The sequence below is a fragment of the Macrosteles quadrilineatus genome, unplaced genomic scaffold (assembly GCF_028750875.1).
Source record: "Macrosteles quadrilineatus isolate MER2022 unplaced genomic scaffold, UCM_ALF_1.0 Scaffold_1__1_contigs__length_201487025, whole genome shotgun sequence".
Lineage (NCBI taxonomy): Eukaryota > Metazoa > Arthropoda > Insecta > Hemiptera > Cicadellidae > Macrosteles > Macrosteles quadrilineatus.
The window spans coordinates 13,532,126-13,551,282 of NW_026542594.1; the positions used below are offsets into that span (position 1 = coordinate 13,532,126).

General features: G+C 36.5%; 1 protein-coding gene across 2 annotated transcripts in view; it reads left to right on the forward strand.

Moving 5' to 3' along the window:
- LOC128982026 (synaptic vesicular amine transporter-like) overlaps positions 1-19,157 on the forward strand; it is a 55,442-nt gene that overhangs the window by 32,354 nt on the left and 3,931 nt on the right. For both annotated transcript variants that reach the window (XM_054401067.1, XM_054401075.1), the window contains exons 8-11: positions 2,368-2,408; positions 9,789-9,935; positions 10,884-11,027; positions 17,641-17,824. In XM_054401067.1, the coding sequence (XP_054257042.1) occupies positions 2,368-2,408; positions 9,789-9,935; positions 10,884-11,027; positions 17,641-17,824 (516 nt within the window). The remainder of the gene's footprint in view (positions 1-2,367; positions 2,409-9,788; positions 9,936-10,883; positions 11,028-17,640; positions 17,825-19,157) is intronic.

Below are 19,157 nucleotides of genomic sequence, written 5' to 3' on the forward strand. Positions count from 1 at the left end.
CTCGTCGAACCACCTTCTTATGGGTCTTCCTCTTGGTCTTCTTCCATTCATTCGAAGTTCACTCATTCTTTTCGCGATTCTTTCATTCTCCATTCTTCTTACGTGGCCAAACCATCTCAATCACGTCTTCTCTACTCGTTCTCTCAAACTTTCTTCAACTATTCCTCTTCTCAGCTCTTCATTCCTCATTCCGTCGAATCTTGTTTTACCTTTTATTCCTCTTATAAACTTCATCTCACCTGCATGAACCTTACTCCATTCCCTCTCTTCTCTGTTATGTTCCAAAATTCAGCACCATAGGTAACTATCGGTATATATTATGTTTTGTACATGGTAACTTAAACTTTCTTTGGTATATCCTTATCCCAGACTAGATGTCTAATACTTTGGTAAAATCATGCACCTTTCCCCGGTCTCGCCGTCACCTCTTGCGCCATCCATCCATCGTTCGAAATAACCGTGCCTAAATATGTAAATTTTTCAACCAACTTAAGTGGTTTTCCTCCTACTTTTAACGATTGTTCCAACACCCTATCTCTTCCGATCACCATAACTTCACTCTTTTCCTTACTTAGTCTTAGTCCCCTCTCTCTCATAACCTCTGCTTATTTATCCAGTTGTCTTTGTAACTCTCCTTCATTTCTTCCCCACACTATATCACTATATCATCTGCAAACATCATAGTTCCCACATTTCCCCTAAAGTTTCTGACTTCTCTCCACATTATTTCCATTACCACATTAAACAAAATCGGTGTCAAAATACTTCCCTGTTTCAGTCCCTTCCTTACACCAAACCAACTGGTTTACCCTGCAACTGTCGTGACACGACACTTGTGATCCTATACAATTCTTTAATCCACTCAATGTACTTTTCTTCTATTCCAATACCTTTTAAGCTATCCCAGATGGCACTTCTCTTCACGGACTCATATGCTTTTTCAATATCTATAAAAACACATTTTATTTTCTGACTAGCTTTACCCGCGGGCTTTGCCCCGTTTTACTTCATAAGTGAGCTCGTTCGCATGGCTCAATCACGTCCTGGTTGAAGTTCGTTCGCTACGCTCACTCACCTTTTGGTTGGGAATCTCCAGAGCCACTGGGGCGGAGCCCGAGAGTCCGATCAGAATAAAAACAACTTAGTTTTCCTATTTAATGCCTAAAGAATCAGTGTTCCAAATTTCAGCCTCCTAGGTAAATGGGAAGTGGGAGAATTAGTGATGAGTGAGTGAGTGAGTCAGACAGTCAGTGAGGGCTTTGCCTTTTATAGATTGAATCCCAATGCTTCTCTATCAGCTGTCTTACCCCAAAGATATATTGTATATATTTCTCCGAAAACCATGTTGTTCCTCACTTAACTAATCTTCAGCATAATTTCCTATTCTATTTCAAATCACCTTTTCAAAAATGTTTGCCACTTGGGAAATTAATGTTATTCCTCTGTAATTCTTACATCTTCTTTTACTACCTTTCTTAAACAATGTCACTATGTCTCCCCTTCCCCATTCTTCTGGTGTTTTTCCCTCCTTCAAAACACACATAAACAACCTTTTCAAAAAATGTAACCCTACAGGGCCCAATGCTTTAATCATATCAACTGTAACTTCATCTGGTCCGGCTGATTTATTATTCTTCATCCCCTTCACTGCATTTTTGATTTCTCCATGTTATCTCTTCTAATTTCATCAACTTGTTCCCGTTTCGTGATTCCACAATCTCATCTCTTTCTAGTTCCGAGTTTAGTAGGTCTTTAAAATAGTCTCTCCAAAGGTTTCTAATATTCTCTCCATTTTCAACCAGTCTTCCATTCTCATCTTCCATATGTTGAGCACTTTCTGTCGATCTCTTCTGGATTTTCATCAATTTATAAAACATCTTCCTGTTACCTTCCATATCTGTATCCAGCCTGCTGGTAAACTTTTCCCATGCTTTTCTTTTCTCTTCTTTAATTATCCGGACCTATGCTTACGTTTAAGATTTTCTTCCAATTCCTAGCGGCTGGCCCCCTGAGTAGCATTGCAAATTCAATGAATCTTTGAACTGCTGTCATTTTTGACTTGGTTGTCCGTTTTAGATCAAATTTGTGGCATTATACTCTGCTTGTAAAGGCAAAGGCCTTTATTTTGATGTACATATATCAACCTATGCTTCCATTTAAGATTTCCTTCTGACTCCTTGCACGTTCCCATGATATTACAGAAAACTGATACCTAGTTCCTTCAAAAAGTAGATTTTTAGGTGTTGTGTTGATGTACCATACCAAATCTTATTGATTTATCTGTTGTCATTTAGAAAAAGCCCGTGCGGGACTTTATATACACCATGTATTAATAATAAATATATAAATAAAAGTTTCTTTCTTCAGTACTCCAGCTCTCATTTTTGGATCTAAAGCCAACTTATGAGGTAAGTGCTGTGAATGCAGTATATTTTATTATTATACATTACACTGTATTTAAGTGAACTCTAAAACTACAACATAGAGATTTTATTATTACTGTACATGTATCTAAACAAATAATTTCTTACTTCAGATCCCATTACAAAATTTAACAATCCTTGTTGTCTTCAACAACTGGATAAGCATCTTCCATTTAGTTCAATTACTTGCACCCAAAAGTTTCTCTATAGATATCTTTTAATTAGCATCTGCCATATTGTCTAACCAATTTTATACTTGCTTCAAGAAAAAAAAATCAACAGTTACAATGGCAAAACAATGAAGAAAATAGTATATAGCTTCTTTAAAAGTAATAATGAAACTAGGGGCATGTAGGGACAAGTCCCAAAAAAATCTCAAATTGTAAAACAACCGCCTATTTTAATATTTAAACAAACTAAGAATCAAATTATTTATTTTATGTCTATACACCATATCTTTGTCTAAAAAAAGTCTCTATGTAATAGGCCTATGTTTGCTTTTGGTTGTTGTTATATATGAAATCCAATGTTTGTCCTTCACACGTTATTAAACGACCATCCGATCGTGATGAAACTTTAGGCGGGAGGTTAATAAGTACTATACATAATGAACAGTTTTATTAGCCACATTGAGTAATATTTTATGGTTTTGGGGAGCATTTCCTAGTTGTCAAAGCCAATATTGGCCAGTTTAAACAAAAATCTTTGGTTTGGTTTTTGGGTTTAAAAAAGTCTCAATTATAGATAACGCTATCCCTGGTTTTAGTATAGTATACAGTGCAGTGCGTTGCAGAGTTAATTGGCTATGAAGTCAACCAACTGCATGTATTAATACTGGCTTGGAAGTATAGTGCGATCAACTATATTAAAGTAAACAAAAATCAGCTGTGTATGGCTTCCAATGGTATTCTTATGGAGAACATTTTACTTTATATCTAAATTTCTGTTAACATTTTGGGAATTCCAATATTTTTCCCGCCGTCACGGGATATAGATCTTTAATTTGAGCCCTCTCCTGTCGTTTTACGACACCCCAGTCGCCGACAATTTTGACGCAAAGAATCGCCTTACGTAATTAATATATAGATACCTTGTTTGTGGAATAGACCTATTGATACGCATTATCCAAGGCATGATCTCTCTAGGTGACTTATGAGAATAATCTTTTAAATTAGTGAGAAACCATTATATTAAAGAAAGGAATCCACATTTATTTTATTTTCTTAGATCACTCAAAACATAAACACAACAAAGTGTAAAAAGTAAAACATATGATCTTGTGACAATGTACATTTAAACACAGTTCAGAGGCAAAATTGTCAAAATTGTATTGTTGTTTATTACATTGTACAATTCAATGTTATTTTTTAAACTAAAGAACATGCTTTAGGCAATTATACTCTTTAAAATCCGTTATACTAGGTGGCGTTCGCAGAGGCATCCACAAAATTGAGCGGAGTCATTAAGGGTTCATATTATATTGTTTTTGTCATACTGCAGTAAAACAGTAGTTTTTAATGCATGCGTTGCGGGTCTAAAGTAGCATTTTTAATATTTATTGAGTAAAAATCGTTTATAGCCTCTAAGGAGTAAAATATGTTGAGTATCTTAAGATGTCAACTCAGTAAATTTCGATTGTAAACGATTGCATGTATAGAAAATATGTATCGATTCGTGCTTCGTAATCATTTTAACATACAGTCTCTTCCCGTAGCATTTTAGCACTGCAGATAAATTAATCAATTCCCACACTCAACACTGCTCACCTTTACTACTTCCTTCACCACTGCCTACGTCGTGTGGGCCTGTTTCCTTCCCTTCTCATAGCATTTTAGGATTGAAGGTACATTAATCTCACTGCCGCAGACGGATCTCACACTATGCTTATACTTTACTACTTCCTAAGCCACTTCCTACGTCGTGGACCTGTATTCATCACTTTCCATAGCATTTTAGTATTTTAGATACGTTAATCTAATTGCCACAAACATTCCCACGTTTTGCTAGCCTTTACTACTTCCTTCACCATTACCTATGTCGTGAGCATGCTTCCATCCCTTCGCATATCATTTCAGCATTGCAGATACATTAAAACTGCTACAAACGGTTTCCAGTTCCCACACTCCACACTGCTCACCTTACTACTTCTTTCACCTCTTCCTACGTCGCGGACCTATTTCCCTCTCTTCGCATAGCATTTTAAGATTGTAGATACCTTAATCTAATCGTCATGAACAGATCCCACACTCCGAACAACTCGCCTTTACTACTTCCTTCATCACTTCCTACATCGCGGACCCGTTTCCCTCCCTTTCCATAGCATTTTAGGATTGCAGATACCTTAATGTAATCGTCATAAACAGTTCCCACACTCCGGACAGCTCGCCTTGACTACTTCCTTCACCACTTCCTATGTCGCGGACATGTTTTTCTCCCTTCCCATACCATTTTAGGATTGCAGATACCTTAATCTAATCGTCACAAACAGTTCCCACAGTCCGTACTGCTTGCCTTTACTACTTCCTTCACCACTTCCTACGTCACGGACCGGTTTCCCTTCCTTCTCATAGCATATTAAGATTGCAGATACCTAAATCTAATCGTCATAAAGATCCCAAACTCCGGACAAGTCGCCTTGACTACTTCCTTCACCACTTTCTACGTCACGGACCTGTTTCCCTCCCTTCCCATAGCATCATAGGATTGCAAATACCTTAATCTAATGGTCACAAACAGATCCCACACCCCGAACAGCTCGCCTTTACTACTTCCTGCTCCACTTTCTACGTCGCGGACCTGTTTCCTTCCCTTCTAATAGCATTTTAAGATTGCAGATACCTTAATCTAATCGTCATAAACAGTTCCCACACTCCGGACTGCTCACCTTTACTACTTCCTTCACCACTTCACACGTCACGGACCTCAAGCTAGTGTCGTCATTTGATTATATTTATGATCCATACCGTTTCTGTTCTTATATCTGTGGAATAATGCTATCAGCTATTTCTTTATCTACTGCATTCAATAGTCAACAGCTGATCATATGTCTTTGTTTATGTGTCAAATACTGCTTCCATAAGGATTACATGGAAACTTTGAGACCCAGTGGGGCGGATTCCTGAGAGACTTTTTTAAAGTCATATAGATGTTGGCACTCTCCGATATGGTCTTTATCACCATGCAAAATTTGAAAACGATTGATTCAGCCGTTTAGGAGGAGTTTGCGTATTACGAAATGCATAAGAGTCGACGTATAAGAGCTTCGCTCGCTTAACTCGCTCCGCTCAATAAGCTGTTTATTATATCTTAAATACTTAAAATGTTTGTAATGACGAGAAACCTTGCACAAAACTATCCATTAATTCATAAACTGCCCTTTAAGGTCGTTCTAAAGGGAACATTTCCATATACCTCATGTTAAAAATACTCTGTGTACTTATTTGTATTTGTATATATATAATACAATATTTATAATGTATTTGTTCTTTTAATTTACTACCTTATTAAAATGAGGTGTGATTATTTGTTTGTATTACTGTATTCCATGGTGGAAGGAAAATACATAGGTGTGCTATTCCCGTCATATTCTGATATCACTCAGATTGCAAACAAAAGATCACCTGATTGTAACTGTCAAATTAGTATTTGTTTTGATTTGGTTGTTATTGTTTTTAATGAACACATTCAACTATTTTGAAAACATTATAAAAACAATAACAATCAAATCAAAACAAATACTAATTTGACAGTTACAATCAGGTGATCTTTTGTTTGCAATCTGAGTGACGTCAGAATGTGACGGGAATAGCACACCTGTGTATTTTCCTTCCACCATGACAATATTCTGTTTAGTTTATTTCAGCTTAACTAAACCAATCAATAGTAGCCCAGGCACTTTAGGTAAAAAAATAGAACAAATTAATAACTAGCTGATTTTTGGTGTGGTGTTAGTATGTCATTAGGTAAGTATTTTCTGAAAATTCCCTTCACTTCCTCCGCTTGCTTCACCCAGTAAAGGGCTAGAAAGGGTCTAAGTGACGTAAAAATACCAAAATCTTTATTGAGTGACACCAGTGTCACCAATTTTAGTGGTTTTAGTCTTAAATCATTCAGAATGAAAGTAGTCATGCTAAATAATCATCGCAACAGTAATTCATAGCACTGTAGGGCGTTTTATTTTATATATTCTAATTTGTATAGTAAATTTTAGGTTATTTAAAGCGTTTTTGCTGAGAATTTCAGTTTTTGACAGCTACTACCCCAACTTATTATTTGTTATTTGTCCTAAAATATATTCAAGAAAATTTTAAAATCAATGAAACAATTATATACCGGTAAATCATTAGTGTGATTTTGGATGGGCATAGTTAGACCAAAATATAGATGTAAAGTTAAGAGCACCGAACCGCAGCGTATGAATCCTTCGCGCATTTTTGACGATTTAATTTCTCATTTATTAACTTAAGTGATTTTAGTCTTAAATCATTCGGAATGAAAGTGGTCATATGCTAAAGAATTGCCGCATAAACAATTCATAGCACTTTAAAGCGTTTTATTTGATATATTTTATTTTTTGTAAAAAAAATATATATATAAAAAAATAAATAAAACTCTTGCATAATTTGTGAGATATGTAATATTGGACTTTCTTTACCTTAATTTTTTTAAATCTTATATACAACTAATACTCACATATCAACAAATAAAAAAATAGCTAAGATAAGTTTACAATTTTTCCTGCACATTTCAGAAAAGTACGGATCAGTTTCTTGGTGCGAATTTCAACCCGTCCAAAATAAAGCATCTTCTTTACCTACATACAATCTTTCTTGTAACTACAATCCCGCATCAACATCTTCATCATCCTACAGAGATGTGGGAGGTCCCATGGCTCATGACGCTAAACTGGGATTCGTCGTTATTTTCAATGTAACAACATAATTTGAAAAACGCATCTCTTGTTATGACGTTTTCCGATCTACCTACACCTTTTTCTGATGGGTTTCTAAAAAATGTTGAATAACAGTCACGGCAATACTTTGCTTGTAGGGCTTTTAATCTCCAACACCGGCTTTTCGGGATAAAATCAACTGACCCTATTCATCTTTACGTTCTATAGCACGTTTCTTGACGGAGTTAAATGTTGGTAGGGTACGCACTTCATGCACAACCTTTCTATATTTTTTTGGGAGTTTTGTACTGGCACAGTTCAAGGCATCTTTGCCACAAAACAAACAGTGAACTTTAATGTCAAACACCGAATCGATGCTTGAACGAGAGAGAGAGACGACTGGGGACCCCTCTGCGTCCGAACAGGACGAATCAGATGACTGACACTGCTACGCAATTAGCTGCAGCAATGGATGATGGTCGTGTATGACATACGTTTGACACTTTCCACGGACCTTTAAGGATGTTTTACCTTCCTAAATATGTCGAACGTTGTCCCCACGCTCTTCACTGGCATGTAAAAGATCAGGAATATCTCGGGTGACGACATTTTGTCAGGTTCCCTGCTTCGAGAAGGCTCTCTCCACACAAGCTGCAGCTTTCCATGACACCAAGCGAAAATTGCGTAGCTTAAAAACTGTATTTTAATTCAAGTCCATTTATTATGAAGTTTGTGTGAAAAAATTGACTTAAGAGATGATACACGCCATTTTCCACTTGTCAACAATCACAACACCTATATAAAGCAAAATTCTTCTATTACTTACTTATTCACATCACATATTGTAAAAAAACAATTGTACCAGGAGTCTTCTAAAACAACTTCAAACATAATTATGTTTTTAGGAATTTCCCCTATAGGGAATAAGCTATTAACGTAGTACTCATGGTAAGCAAAAACATGGGCAAAAATTGGGTTTTCCCATTTTTGACCCTAAAAACTTAAAATTTAGCATTTTCTTTTCCATAACATTTTGTAGAGCTTAAAATAACAAATAATTTAGTATATTGAAGCGTGATTATGCGCCTAATGGTTACGGAGAAAATTTCAAAAAACTGTAAATTTAAAATTCCCATGTTATTCTTATGGAGAATAAAACTGTTGTAGTTTGCTTGTTTATGATCATATTTTGATCAAATTTGGAAAATGGATTCATTTCATACTAAACTATTAACATTTTACAAAAAAAAACACCTTCTTACCCTCCCTGATGCAGCAAACCTAAGTACCATGTTATTTAAATAAGGAATAATTGTGATATTTTTAAGGAGACATTTTAGTGTAAATCCAAATCAGGCAAATGGAAATTTGCTTAGTCTGCAGGTTTGCTTCGGCGGGGGTATTTTACGTATAAAGCTGTGTACGTACAAAATAACAGGTGTGAAAGCATTGTTAGGCAAACATTTTTTTTCAGAGCTGCCAACCCAAAATATCCAAACTTAAATTTCTCAACACCCTGTAGTTTTTATGATTTATTTTTTCGTATCCATGGATATTAGGGTTTTTAATATTATTATTTACTAGCATTCTTTATGTGAGTTTATTTAATAATTAGACCATTTTAAGTTAATAAATGAGAAATTAAATCGTCAAAAATGCGCGAAGGATTCATACGCTGCGGTTCGGTGCTCTTAACTTTACATCTATATTTTGGTCTAACTATGCCCATCCAAAATCACACTAATGATTTATATAATTGTTTCATTGATTTTAAAATTTTCTTGAATATATTTTAGGACAAATAACAAATAATAAGTTGGGGTAGTAGCTGTCAAAAACGGAAATTCTCAGTAAAAACGCTTTAAATAACCTAAAATTTACTATAAAATTAAAATATATAAAATAAAACGCCCTAAAGTGCTATGAATCATTGTTGCGATGATTATTTAGCATGACTACTTTCATTCTGAATGATTTAAGACTAAAACCACTAAAATTGGTGACATTGGTGTCACTCAATAAATATTTTTGTATTTTTACGTCACTTAAACCCTTTCTAGCCCTTTACTGGGTGAAGCAAGCGGAGGAAGTGAGGGGAACTTTCAGAAAATACTTACCTAATGACATACTAACACCACACCAAAAATCAGCTAGTTATTAATTTGTTCTATTTTAGGGCATTATTTTTTCTAAAATTCCTGGGCTATAGTTTTATTAATACTTGTGAAGTCAAACAGGGTGAAGCCCGTGGGTAACAGCTAGTAATCTTTAAAACTACTTTGGTAGAGTTTTTTTTTTTTTTTTTTGCAGAGATTTGGTGTATTTGCCCACATAACAACATAGCCATATGATTTGGTTGGCCCAAAAATTAAAATTTTATCCCATAAGGTTAAACAAATATTGTTCCTTTATTAATATTGCTTTGCTCCCATTGGTCACTTGTGAAACAGTAAAGTCTCCTTATGTTTATACAGGGAGCTGTGGTTCAGGATGGTTGGTTGAGTCTTCTCACAGATGGCTATATTGTCCTATGCACTGCCGCTATTTGGCTCTCCTCTTCAGCCATGGCTATTCTAGAGCCGTGTCTACCTCTTTGGCTTATGGCTAATATTAAGCCACAGGTAAAATATAAACTTGCAGCCAAACATGTTTAAGTAATTTTATTCTGATGGGTAATTTGATAGTTGTGTAACCAGCATAAGCAAAAACCAATAGGTTTTGCCATACAGGAGTATAAGTAGTGTAGTGACAAAGATCTCCTACTTCTTTTGCTTCAAAAATCCAGTAGAAAAATACTTTTAACCAAAGCAAATGACATCTTTACTAGGCCTACTAAATTATGACATTTTGTATATGACATCTTTTTATTATTTCTCTTCTTTATTCAAGTATTATAGAGTGCAGCTAGCAGTTTAGTCTTAGGTGTTTTTCCATTGCCAGCAGTTTTTGTGTGAAAGGCATAATTTTGGGGTCACAGAACCAATCCCAGGAATTGAGAATTAATTGTAGGGACCTTAGTGTAACACTAAAATAATTACCTTTACTACCCAAAGTTGTACAAAAATTGCCTTTGTACGGTCATTGTAGTCAATGTAATTATTGTTTCAGGCTTGCTCTACCTAAAAACCCAAAGTTTCGAAAGTTTTTTTTTATCTGGGGCACTTTCGGCTTATTTGTTACATAATCTACTATTCACCAGATTATATTTCCAAACAATTAACAAGAGAGTTCAAATAATAAAACAGGACACTAGTTGACCTTATGTTTCTCATACCAATTTTATGTTTCTCAAAGTTACAATGACCTTGGAAAAAAGATTAAATCAATGCACCAATGCATAACAAATCCTAATCTGATCAATCTGGAATTGGAACAACCATACCAATATAAAGAAATAAATATTATCAAACAAATAAGATGGGGCAATCGGCAAACAATTAGATGATTTTGATGCTTGGGCACAAAGAAAAATCAATGCTGGGTGGGTAAAACCAGAAATAGAATTAATGATCCAGAAAAAAATCTGTATCTAGAATACGTAATGAATGTTATAATTATTGTGTTTCTAGAAGTGGCAGCTCGGAACAGTGTTTATACCAGACAGCATTGGCTATCTTCTCGGCACAAACTGTTTTGGTCTCATAGCTCTGAGGTTGGGTCGGTGGAGAGTAGCTGTGGCTGCTATGTTACTGGTTGGAGTATCAGCATTTATGGTGAGTTGTAAAGAACAAGCAATCATAAACTTCATCTTGTGTATTGCCTTCCGGATTACTTCACGAATTGTATACAAGAGGTTAAGTTACCTTGATTCTGTCCAAAAAATAAAATATTTGCCAAGTTTGATCAAAATTTTTCCATAAACAAGCAAACTACAACATTTTACAATATTCTCCATAAGAAAAACATATGGGAATTTTTAATTTGCAATTTTTTGAATTTTCTCTGTAACCAATAACCATAAAAAAATACTCTGGTATACTTAATTATTTGTTTTTTCAAGCTGTTTAAAGTGGTCTAGAGAGAAATTGGGAAATTTTGTGTTTTGAGGGCCAAAAATTAGAAAACTCAATTTTTACCCCATAAAACTCTATTCTCATGGTCCAATCATGCTGGTTTGCGAACTCATTTAAGTTTATCCCGCCTTACACCTTCAAACCAAAAAAATACATTGGTCCCGGCTCCAGGTCTTTTCATGCCACCTACGGTAAATGCTAGGTTTTCCCTATTTGAAATTCGCTAAAAACTGTAAATTTTGATTTCCCATTTTACTCATATGGAGAATAAGTAAACTGTTGTAGTTTGCTTGTTTAATGTATGTATTTTGATCAAACTTGGCAATTTTTTAAATTTTATACTAAGTTAAAAACACCCTAACAAATCTAAATTTAAGTTTTGGTATTTTACTAAAAATACACTTTAAACCTAATATGTAATTTAAATAGATTTCATTGAAAATCCAATCAGGCAAACGGAAATTCCCTTAGTTTTTACGATTACAGTGTCGCAGTGGACAACAAATTGAACTGGAGAGTCCAGATCTTCCAAACACCAGAGGGGGTCCTCAGTCCAGTGGAGAGGACTCTTTGTCTCTGCAGTCCCGTTCATACTCCTTCATGTCTCCGAGGTGTTTGGTGTATTCGGCAACAACATAACAAAATCTAAAAACAGTGTTGACAACCAATCAAAACACCCACTAGTTCGCAGACATCAACTCACCCTTGCCCACCAAAATATAGACTGGCTGTCTAATAAAACAGAAAGACTATCACACTTCCTTAATAATGAACAACCAGACTTCATAGTTGTTACAGAGCATGGCCTCTCCCGAGAAAACTTAGAAAACACACAGCTAGCTGGCTACACCCTAATTGGAGGCTACACAAGAAGAAATCATACGAAAGGGGAGTTGCAGGATATGCCAAACATGGCCTGGAAAAGTATATGAAAGTACTTAAGATAAGTGATGACGACTCAGAACTAGTATGTGAAACTGCTCTTTTCTAAATAAAACTGAAAAAGAAAATAGTCCAGGTCATGGGAGTATACAGGCCTCCAAGGGACAATTTGAAACAAGCGCTAGATATCTTAGAAAGCCAGCCAGCTGGAATATGCTCATCTCCGCACAAAGGAGAAAACTGTCATCATGGGCGACATAAATGTAAACAACCTTGGTGAACATGCAAACGACACAGATAACATCCAAGTTGAAGACCTTCTACCTTTTGACATTGTTAGACTAAATCTGCCACCTACTAGAATTACACATGAAACTAAAACCTCAATAGACTGGATCTGTACAAGCATAGACCCAAACATATCCAGACATCCATTATCCTGTCTGGACTCTCAGACCACACTGCCCAAATTGCCACTCTCCAACTGCCACCAGAAAAATCATAAAGTCAATTAAGGAGAAAAGAAGAACTCTCAACAAAAACACCACAAATCTATTTAAAACCAGGCGCCATGAACAACCCTGGGACTGTGTCTACCACATAGAAGATGTTGATGAATCTTATAACAACTTTCACTGGGCTATCCAAGGAATACTAAATGGGACCTGCCCAGTAAAAATGACAAGGAAAAACAACACAACCAAAAAAACTGCTGGGATGCTGAATGCTCTAGACTAAAAAAATCTATATATAAATGCCCTGGAAAAATAAAACTGCACAGGTCTACCTGAAGATAAAGCAGAAACCGCAGCAAGAAAAAGGGACTATGACCTAAGACTAAAGACTTTGAGGAAAACTCAAACATCTGACTATATAAGCAATGCCGACAACAAGTCTAAGGCACTCTGGCAAGTTATAAATAATAAGAGAAAATCAAGTACCAGTATAGCAAATGAGTGGGAACTCCTAGTAGATGGAGAGACATTACAGGACCCAATCAAAATAGCAAACCACCTCAACAGTTTTTTTTTTTGCTACAGCTGCGGAAGGGACACTTCAGGCCAACAACACCAATACACACACCAGAACCCCCGAAATTCCTCCTTTAACAGATAACAAAATAAAATTTCATCTTGCAACACGTAACAAAGAACTAAAAGCAATAGACTCACTTAAACCAAAAACTTCATCTGGCACTGATGAAATATCAGCCAAACTGGTCAAAACATGCAAAAATTAACTGATTAACCCACTAACAGCACTCATAAATAAGTCTCTCAAACAAGGGGTCTTCCCAACACAGCTGAAAACTGCCAGGGTAAACCCTAAATATAAAAGTGGACCAAACACAGATGCTAAAAGTTACAGACCTATTTCACTTATACCGACCTTCTCTAAAATCTTTGAAAAAATCGTCCTTAACAGACTAATATCCCATCTAGACCAAAATCTGCTGCTCACCAGCCAGCAACATGGCTTCCTTAAAGGAATATCCACTTCCACTGCCTTAATAAAGCTCACCGAGCATATAATAGAACAACTAGAAGATGGCTTCTTAGTCACAAGTCTGTTTCTGGACTACCACAGGGATCAGTTCTCGGACCAGTCCTGTTCCTCCTCCTCACAAATGACCTACCAGACCAGCTACAAGAATACTGCCAAACCACAATGTATGCAGATGACACTGTCATCACACTTAAGCCTGGTTTACACGGGTCGAGTACGGCGGGCGAGTCAGTGTACGAGTTGCCACTCGCTCTCTAACTCGCATGGTGTAGACATGCAGGCGAGTCGAGCAACGGGCGAGTTGATAAAAAGAGGTCAGTTGAGAGCGAGTCGAGTGATTTAGTTGAAAACCGAGTTGCTCGGCCCAGTAGCTGCAGCCACCACCACGATTTGCCCGCGAAACATCTGTTTACCAAGGAGTCCAGCTGGCTGAAGAGGACCAAGTCCTAAAACAGCCTCAGTCCAGTAGGGGTTCAGCTCTCTGGATTGGAACGTAACGAAGAACGAACGAACGAAGGAGTCCAGCGACCACAGAATTATTTTTTTAATTTTTTTTTGTGGTCGCTGAGTGAATTGATCACACACAACGATCAGTATTGAGGTTAGTTCAGTGAGTAGTGTAGGCATACTCACCCTCAATGCTCAATGGTTTATTTGAACAGTACAAGTGATTTTGTAAAGAAATGCAGTTTAGTAATTTGTAACAAATCTTATTCTCTTTCAGAATATCACTTTTCACTTTGGTCTATTTCCTCACCGTTTAAAAGTTATTTGCAAATAAGCTTTTAAGCAACCTCTGAATTTAAGTGGTGATTCAGTTTTATATCTAATTCAGTGATTTAATTAAGTTAACCTTTACCGGTTCTTATTTATTGTTAAGTTACTGTATAGATTCAGTATTAAACTGTGAAGGGCCATTTTAAACTCAAGTAACATTTAACACGAATGCTACGGTATACGGAATAACCTTCATCATAGAGAAATAATAAAAATTACTTCTTGTGCCTACACTGTCCCTGTTTGAAATAGGAATGCGTGTAGACAGTCCAGTCAAGTACCGAGCGAGTTGAACAAATCAACAACTGGGCCTAGTAACTGGGCCGAATAACTCGTCTGATATACTCGACCCGTGTAAACCAGGCTTTACTGACAAATCAACAGAAACTTTAAACCGAAACATCAATATAACCTTCAATATGACTAAACAATATTGCACAGTAAACAAATTGGCTCTAAATGAAAAGAAAACTGTTCAGCTGAACTACCCTACTAAAAATAAAGACACAAACGTATTAATCCAGGCGAGTGAAGCAGGTTGGTGGTCTGGACACCGCAAAAACAGCCTAACATGCCCTGGTCGAGTTACACCTCAGGTATGGTCTGGTGGTCTGGGGAAGTACATCCAACAACTATCTAAAAAGAGTCCTTATCCACCAAAAAAGAGCTATAAGATGTCTAGCAGGCCTTCAATATCAAGAAAGCAGTCGTGATGCATTTAAGGAACTAAAAATCCTCACACTGACATCACTTTACATCCGTGAGGCAATTCTCCATGCCATCTCCACAAATCAAACAAAAAACAGAGACATTCACCATCGCAATACAGGTAACGCCTCAAGCTTTGCAATACCACCTCACCATCTAAGTCTCTTTGAAAAGAAGCCATCCTACAAAGGGGCCCTGTATTCAACAACCTACCAGAACAACTTAGAAATGAAATAATGGTGACATGATGAGTGTTTAAAGTTTTTTTTTTTTACTTTATTTAATTTACAATCCGTTCAAGTTGAACAATAAGCAAATGATATAAATAGTAATACAAAAATAACTTGAAGAACATGAGCTAGTGATTGACCACCGTCAACACTAGCAAACAAAGAGAATTTTGATAACACTTAGCCGAATCTGAATGGTAGGTCCAATATCGTATGTCGCTTCAGTCTGTAAATGGTGTTGTGATTGTCCAATAAATTAAGTGCAAGATGATTTGAATGATTTTCCAATTTTATAATGTATTTTTCACTAGATTTTGTAATTTCTTCTTTTACTGTTCGAATTTGAAGATCATTGTGAAGTGTGTTCTGTTGGTAACAAACCAAGGAGCGTTGACAATTTTACGTAATAATTTTGATTGGTAACGTTGAATAATTTCAATGTTTGAGGTACTTGCTGATCCCCAGAGCTGAATACCATAAGTCCAAATTGGTTTTAAAACACAAATGTGTTTTGGTATAACAATTAATTGGACTTTCTTAAATTGAGTTGGTATGTGGTCTAGTCTCAATATAAAATTAAAGAGAAATGCAATAAAAATAATTCCTTTCCTTGGCAGTTCTTTTAACATTTTCCCAGTGATAGAATCGTAACCAGGAGATTTTTTCGGATTTAGCGATTTGTCAATGGTTGCCTTAATTTCTGTAGGTCTGAATTTTTCGAGAGGAAAGTCAAGTTGAAGTGGAGAGTCCAAGAATTCTATTATTTCTTCTTCATTATTGACCACACCTACATTTGGCTTGAATACATTGGAAAAGTAATCCCCGAAAGCTTCAGATTTTTCTATGTCACTCTTAGCCCAGCTTCCATCCGGTTTACGAATTGGCGGGATTGAAATTTGGGGTTGCTTGGGGTGTTTAAAGTTATTTTGCTAATTTACTGTTTCTAACAGCTGTTCTCATATTAACTATTTTATATCTTGTTTACTTTTGTTCAGTTGAAGAAATACAGTCCACTAGAAACATTATCTAGTTTTTTTCTCAATTTATCTATCTTCATCTACAGTTTAATCTAAGTTTATCCATCTATCTAAATTCTTTAAACAATGAGGTAGACTATTACATCCTGCAGTTCTTATCATTAATGGTTATTTTCAGTCATACCTTACTCGATGGAAATGATTGTGTTAAATAAATAGTATGATTGATGAAAAAAGTTCAGTTCATCCGACTGCATTTGCTGCCTGCTTGTTAACAACTAGGCAGAAAACCCTCCCGCTGTCCAAATTGGGATCTTTTCCCCTGGAGGCCACTCAAAATCTTAAGGTGCTACCTATCGTTGAATAGGTTTTTAAGAGCTTGATGGAGGGTATAAAGTCAACTGGAACTGCTGGTTGCACTTTGTTCGGAACATTGTCTAAGCCATAAAGGACCACTAAGATAAGATTGCAATCTAAGTTGTGAAAAAAATTAACAGCCAGACTTAGAGTGAGCCCCTCAAAGGCAGGTACCCACTGGTCTACACCAGACATTGTGTTCCTTCAATCCTACTTGAATGATTATCAAGTTGTAGGTCCCCAGTGCCAAGACTCAGCTGACTCTACCTCACATCGGGTTGGGTCTGGGTATAGGAGTAGTAGACTCAGCTCTAGTACCTCTACTAGCTACACTGTTCGACACCATACATTGTGTTCCTTCAAGTCTACTTGACTGATTATCAAGTTATAGGTCCTCAGTGCCAAGAACATTGCTCAGCTGACTCTACCTCACCTCGGCTTGAGTCTGGGTATAGGAGTAGTAGACTCAGCTCTAGTACCTCTACTATAGCTACACTGGTCGACACCATACATTGTGTTCCATCAAGTCTACTTGACTGATTATCAAGTTATAGGTCCCCAGTGCCAAGACCATAGCTCAGCTGACTCTAACTCACCTCGGCTTGGGTCTGGGTATAGGAGTAGTAGACTCAGCTCTAGTACCTCTACTAGCTACACTGTTCGACACCATATATTGTGTTCCTTCAAGTCTACTTGACTGATTATGAAGTTATAGGTCCCCAGTGCCAAGACCATGGCTCAGCTGACTCTAACTCACCTTGGCTTGGGTCTGGGTATAGGAGTAGTAGACTCAGGTCTAGTACCTCTACTAGCTACACTGTTCGACACCATATATTGTGTTCCTTCAAGTCTACTTGACTGATTATCAAGTTATAGGTCCCCAGTGCCAAGACCATGGCTCAGCTGACTCTACCTCACCTTGGCTTGGGTCTGGGTATCGGAGTAGTAGACTCAGCTCTAGTACCTCTGCTAGCTACACTGGTCGACGCCAGACACTGCGCTCACTACGGCGTCGTCTACGCTTTGCAGCAGATGGCTGTCAGCCTGGCTTACTGTCTTGGTAACTACTCAACTGTTTCCTGTGCTTTGTTCTTTTGAGTTATTTTACTAAGTCTGGATAAAATTAGCCTATCCCAAATGATAACTAAACTAGTTAACTGTAATAATAAAAATTAAGATATTGCTTTAAAACATTACTTTTTACATACCTTGTCTAAAATTTAAAATTAAGTTAATAATGTAAATTGTGTGGATGTAAACAATTCTTATTGAGCTTGATTTAAGCAATGAATAAAAACCTATAAGAAGCGCAATATCTTTGTTAAAAATTCAGTCTGATTATATTTGATTGTTGGATAGTTTCTTCGGCGGTCGCTAGGTGGACTATCACGAGCGCACGGCCAAGTCGGCTGATTGAGTAAGAGAAAGTGAGACAAAGAATCGGTTTAGAGAGAGAGAGAGTGAGAGAGTAGCGCGGCCGCCACATGAGCAAACGTATTCCGAAGCTCATTTTGGAATCAAAATCCCAGTCTGACTATTTTCCATAAGCATTTCGCTTCTTAAAGGGTTTGTATTAATTGATTTAAGGTTTTTTATAAATTTTTAATAGAAATAATTTATTATACTAGTTGCTCTGCCCGTGCTTCGCTATGGGGTGAGAATGAAGAAAAGAATAATTCGGTTTTACAATAAGATACTATAAGAAACACACTTACCAGGAAACATATAGGCTCAATCGTTCTTATTGATTATTTAAATGAAGATCTCTTAATGTATCACTATCATTGTATATAGTGTATTGCATTTAAAATATATGCAAAAGTATAATTCATTGACCACATGGCACAAGAAACAATTATTCTCCTTGTAAACAAATTAAATTAAATAGTAGAACAGCATTTCTGACAACAGCTGGAGTTTCATAACAATGTTTATTTCCCATGTTAATCTTATGGAGAAGTACGAAACTTTAAAGGGCCCTAGGGCCTCACTCTCTAATTATTTCCCTAAAAAGAAAGTTTACTGCACAACTTTACGTTACGCTATTTCCAATGACACCAAAAACATGTCAATCGGTTCAGTAGTTTCGGGGGAGTAATTGTCACAAAAATCCTGCTTGCGTATTAAATAAGTACGAGGTGTTAGCCCGTCCTACGTACGGGAATTCAGTTGTCAGTTAAAACCGTGTACAAATCAGATCAGCTAGTTTACACATAGGCTAAAGACAAAGTTTTTTGCAGTTTTAATGTGAAAAATCATCTTGTAAACAAATGTTGTGTGACCAAATGTGTTTTTATTCCATCATAGGCCTATACGATATGCATTTTAAATCTGATAATTTTACAATAAAACAGCAATTCTGCAATTTTTACGATGTGAAAAGCGTTGAAGTG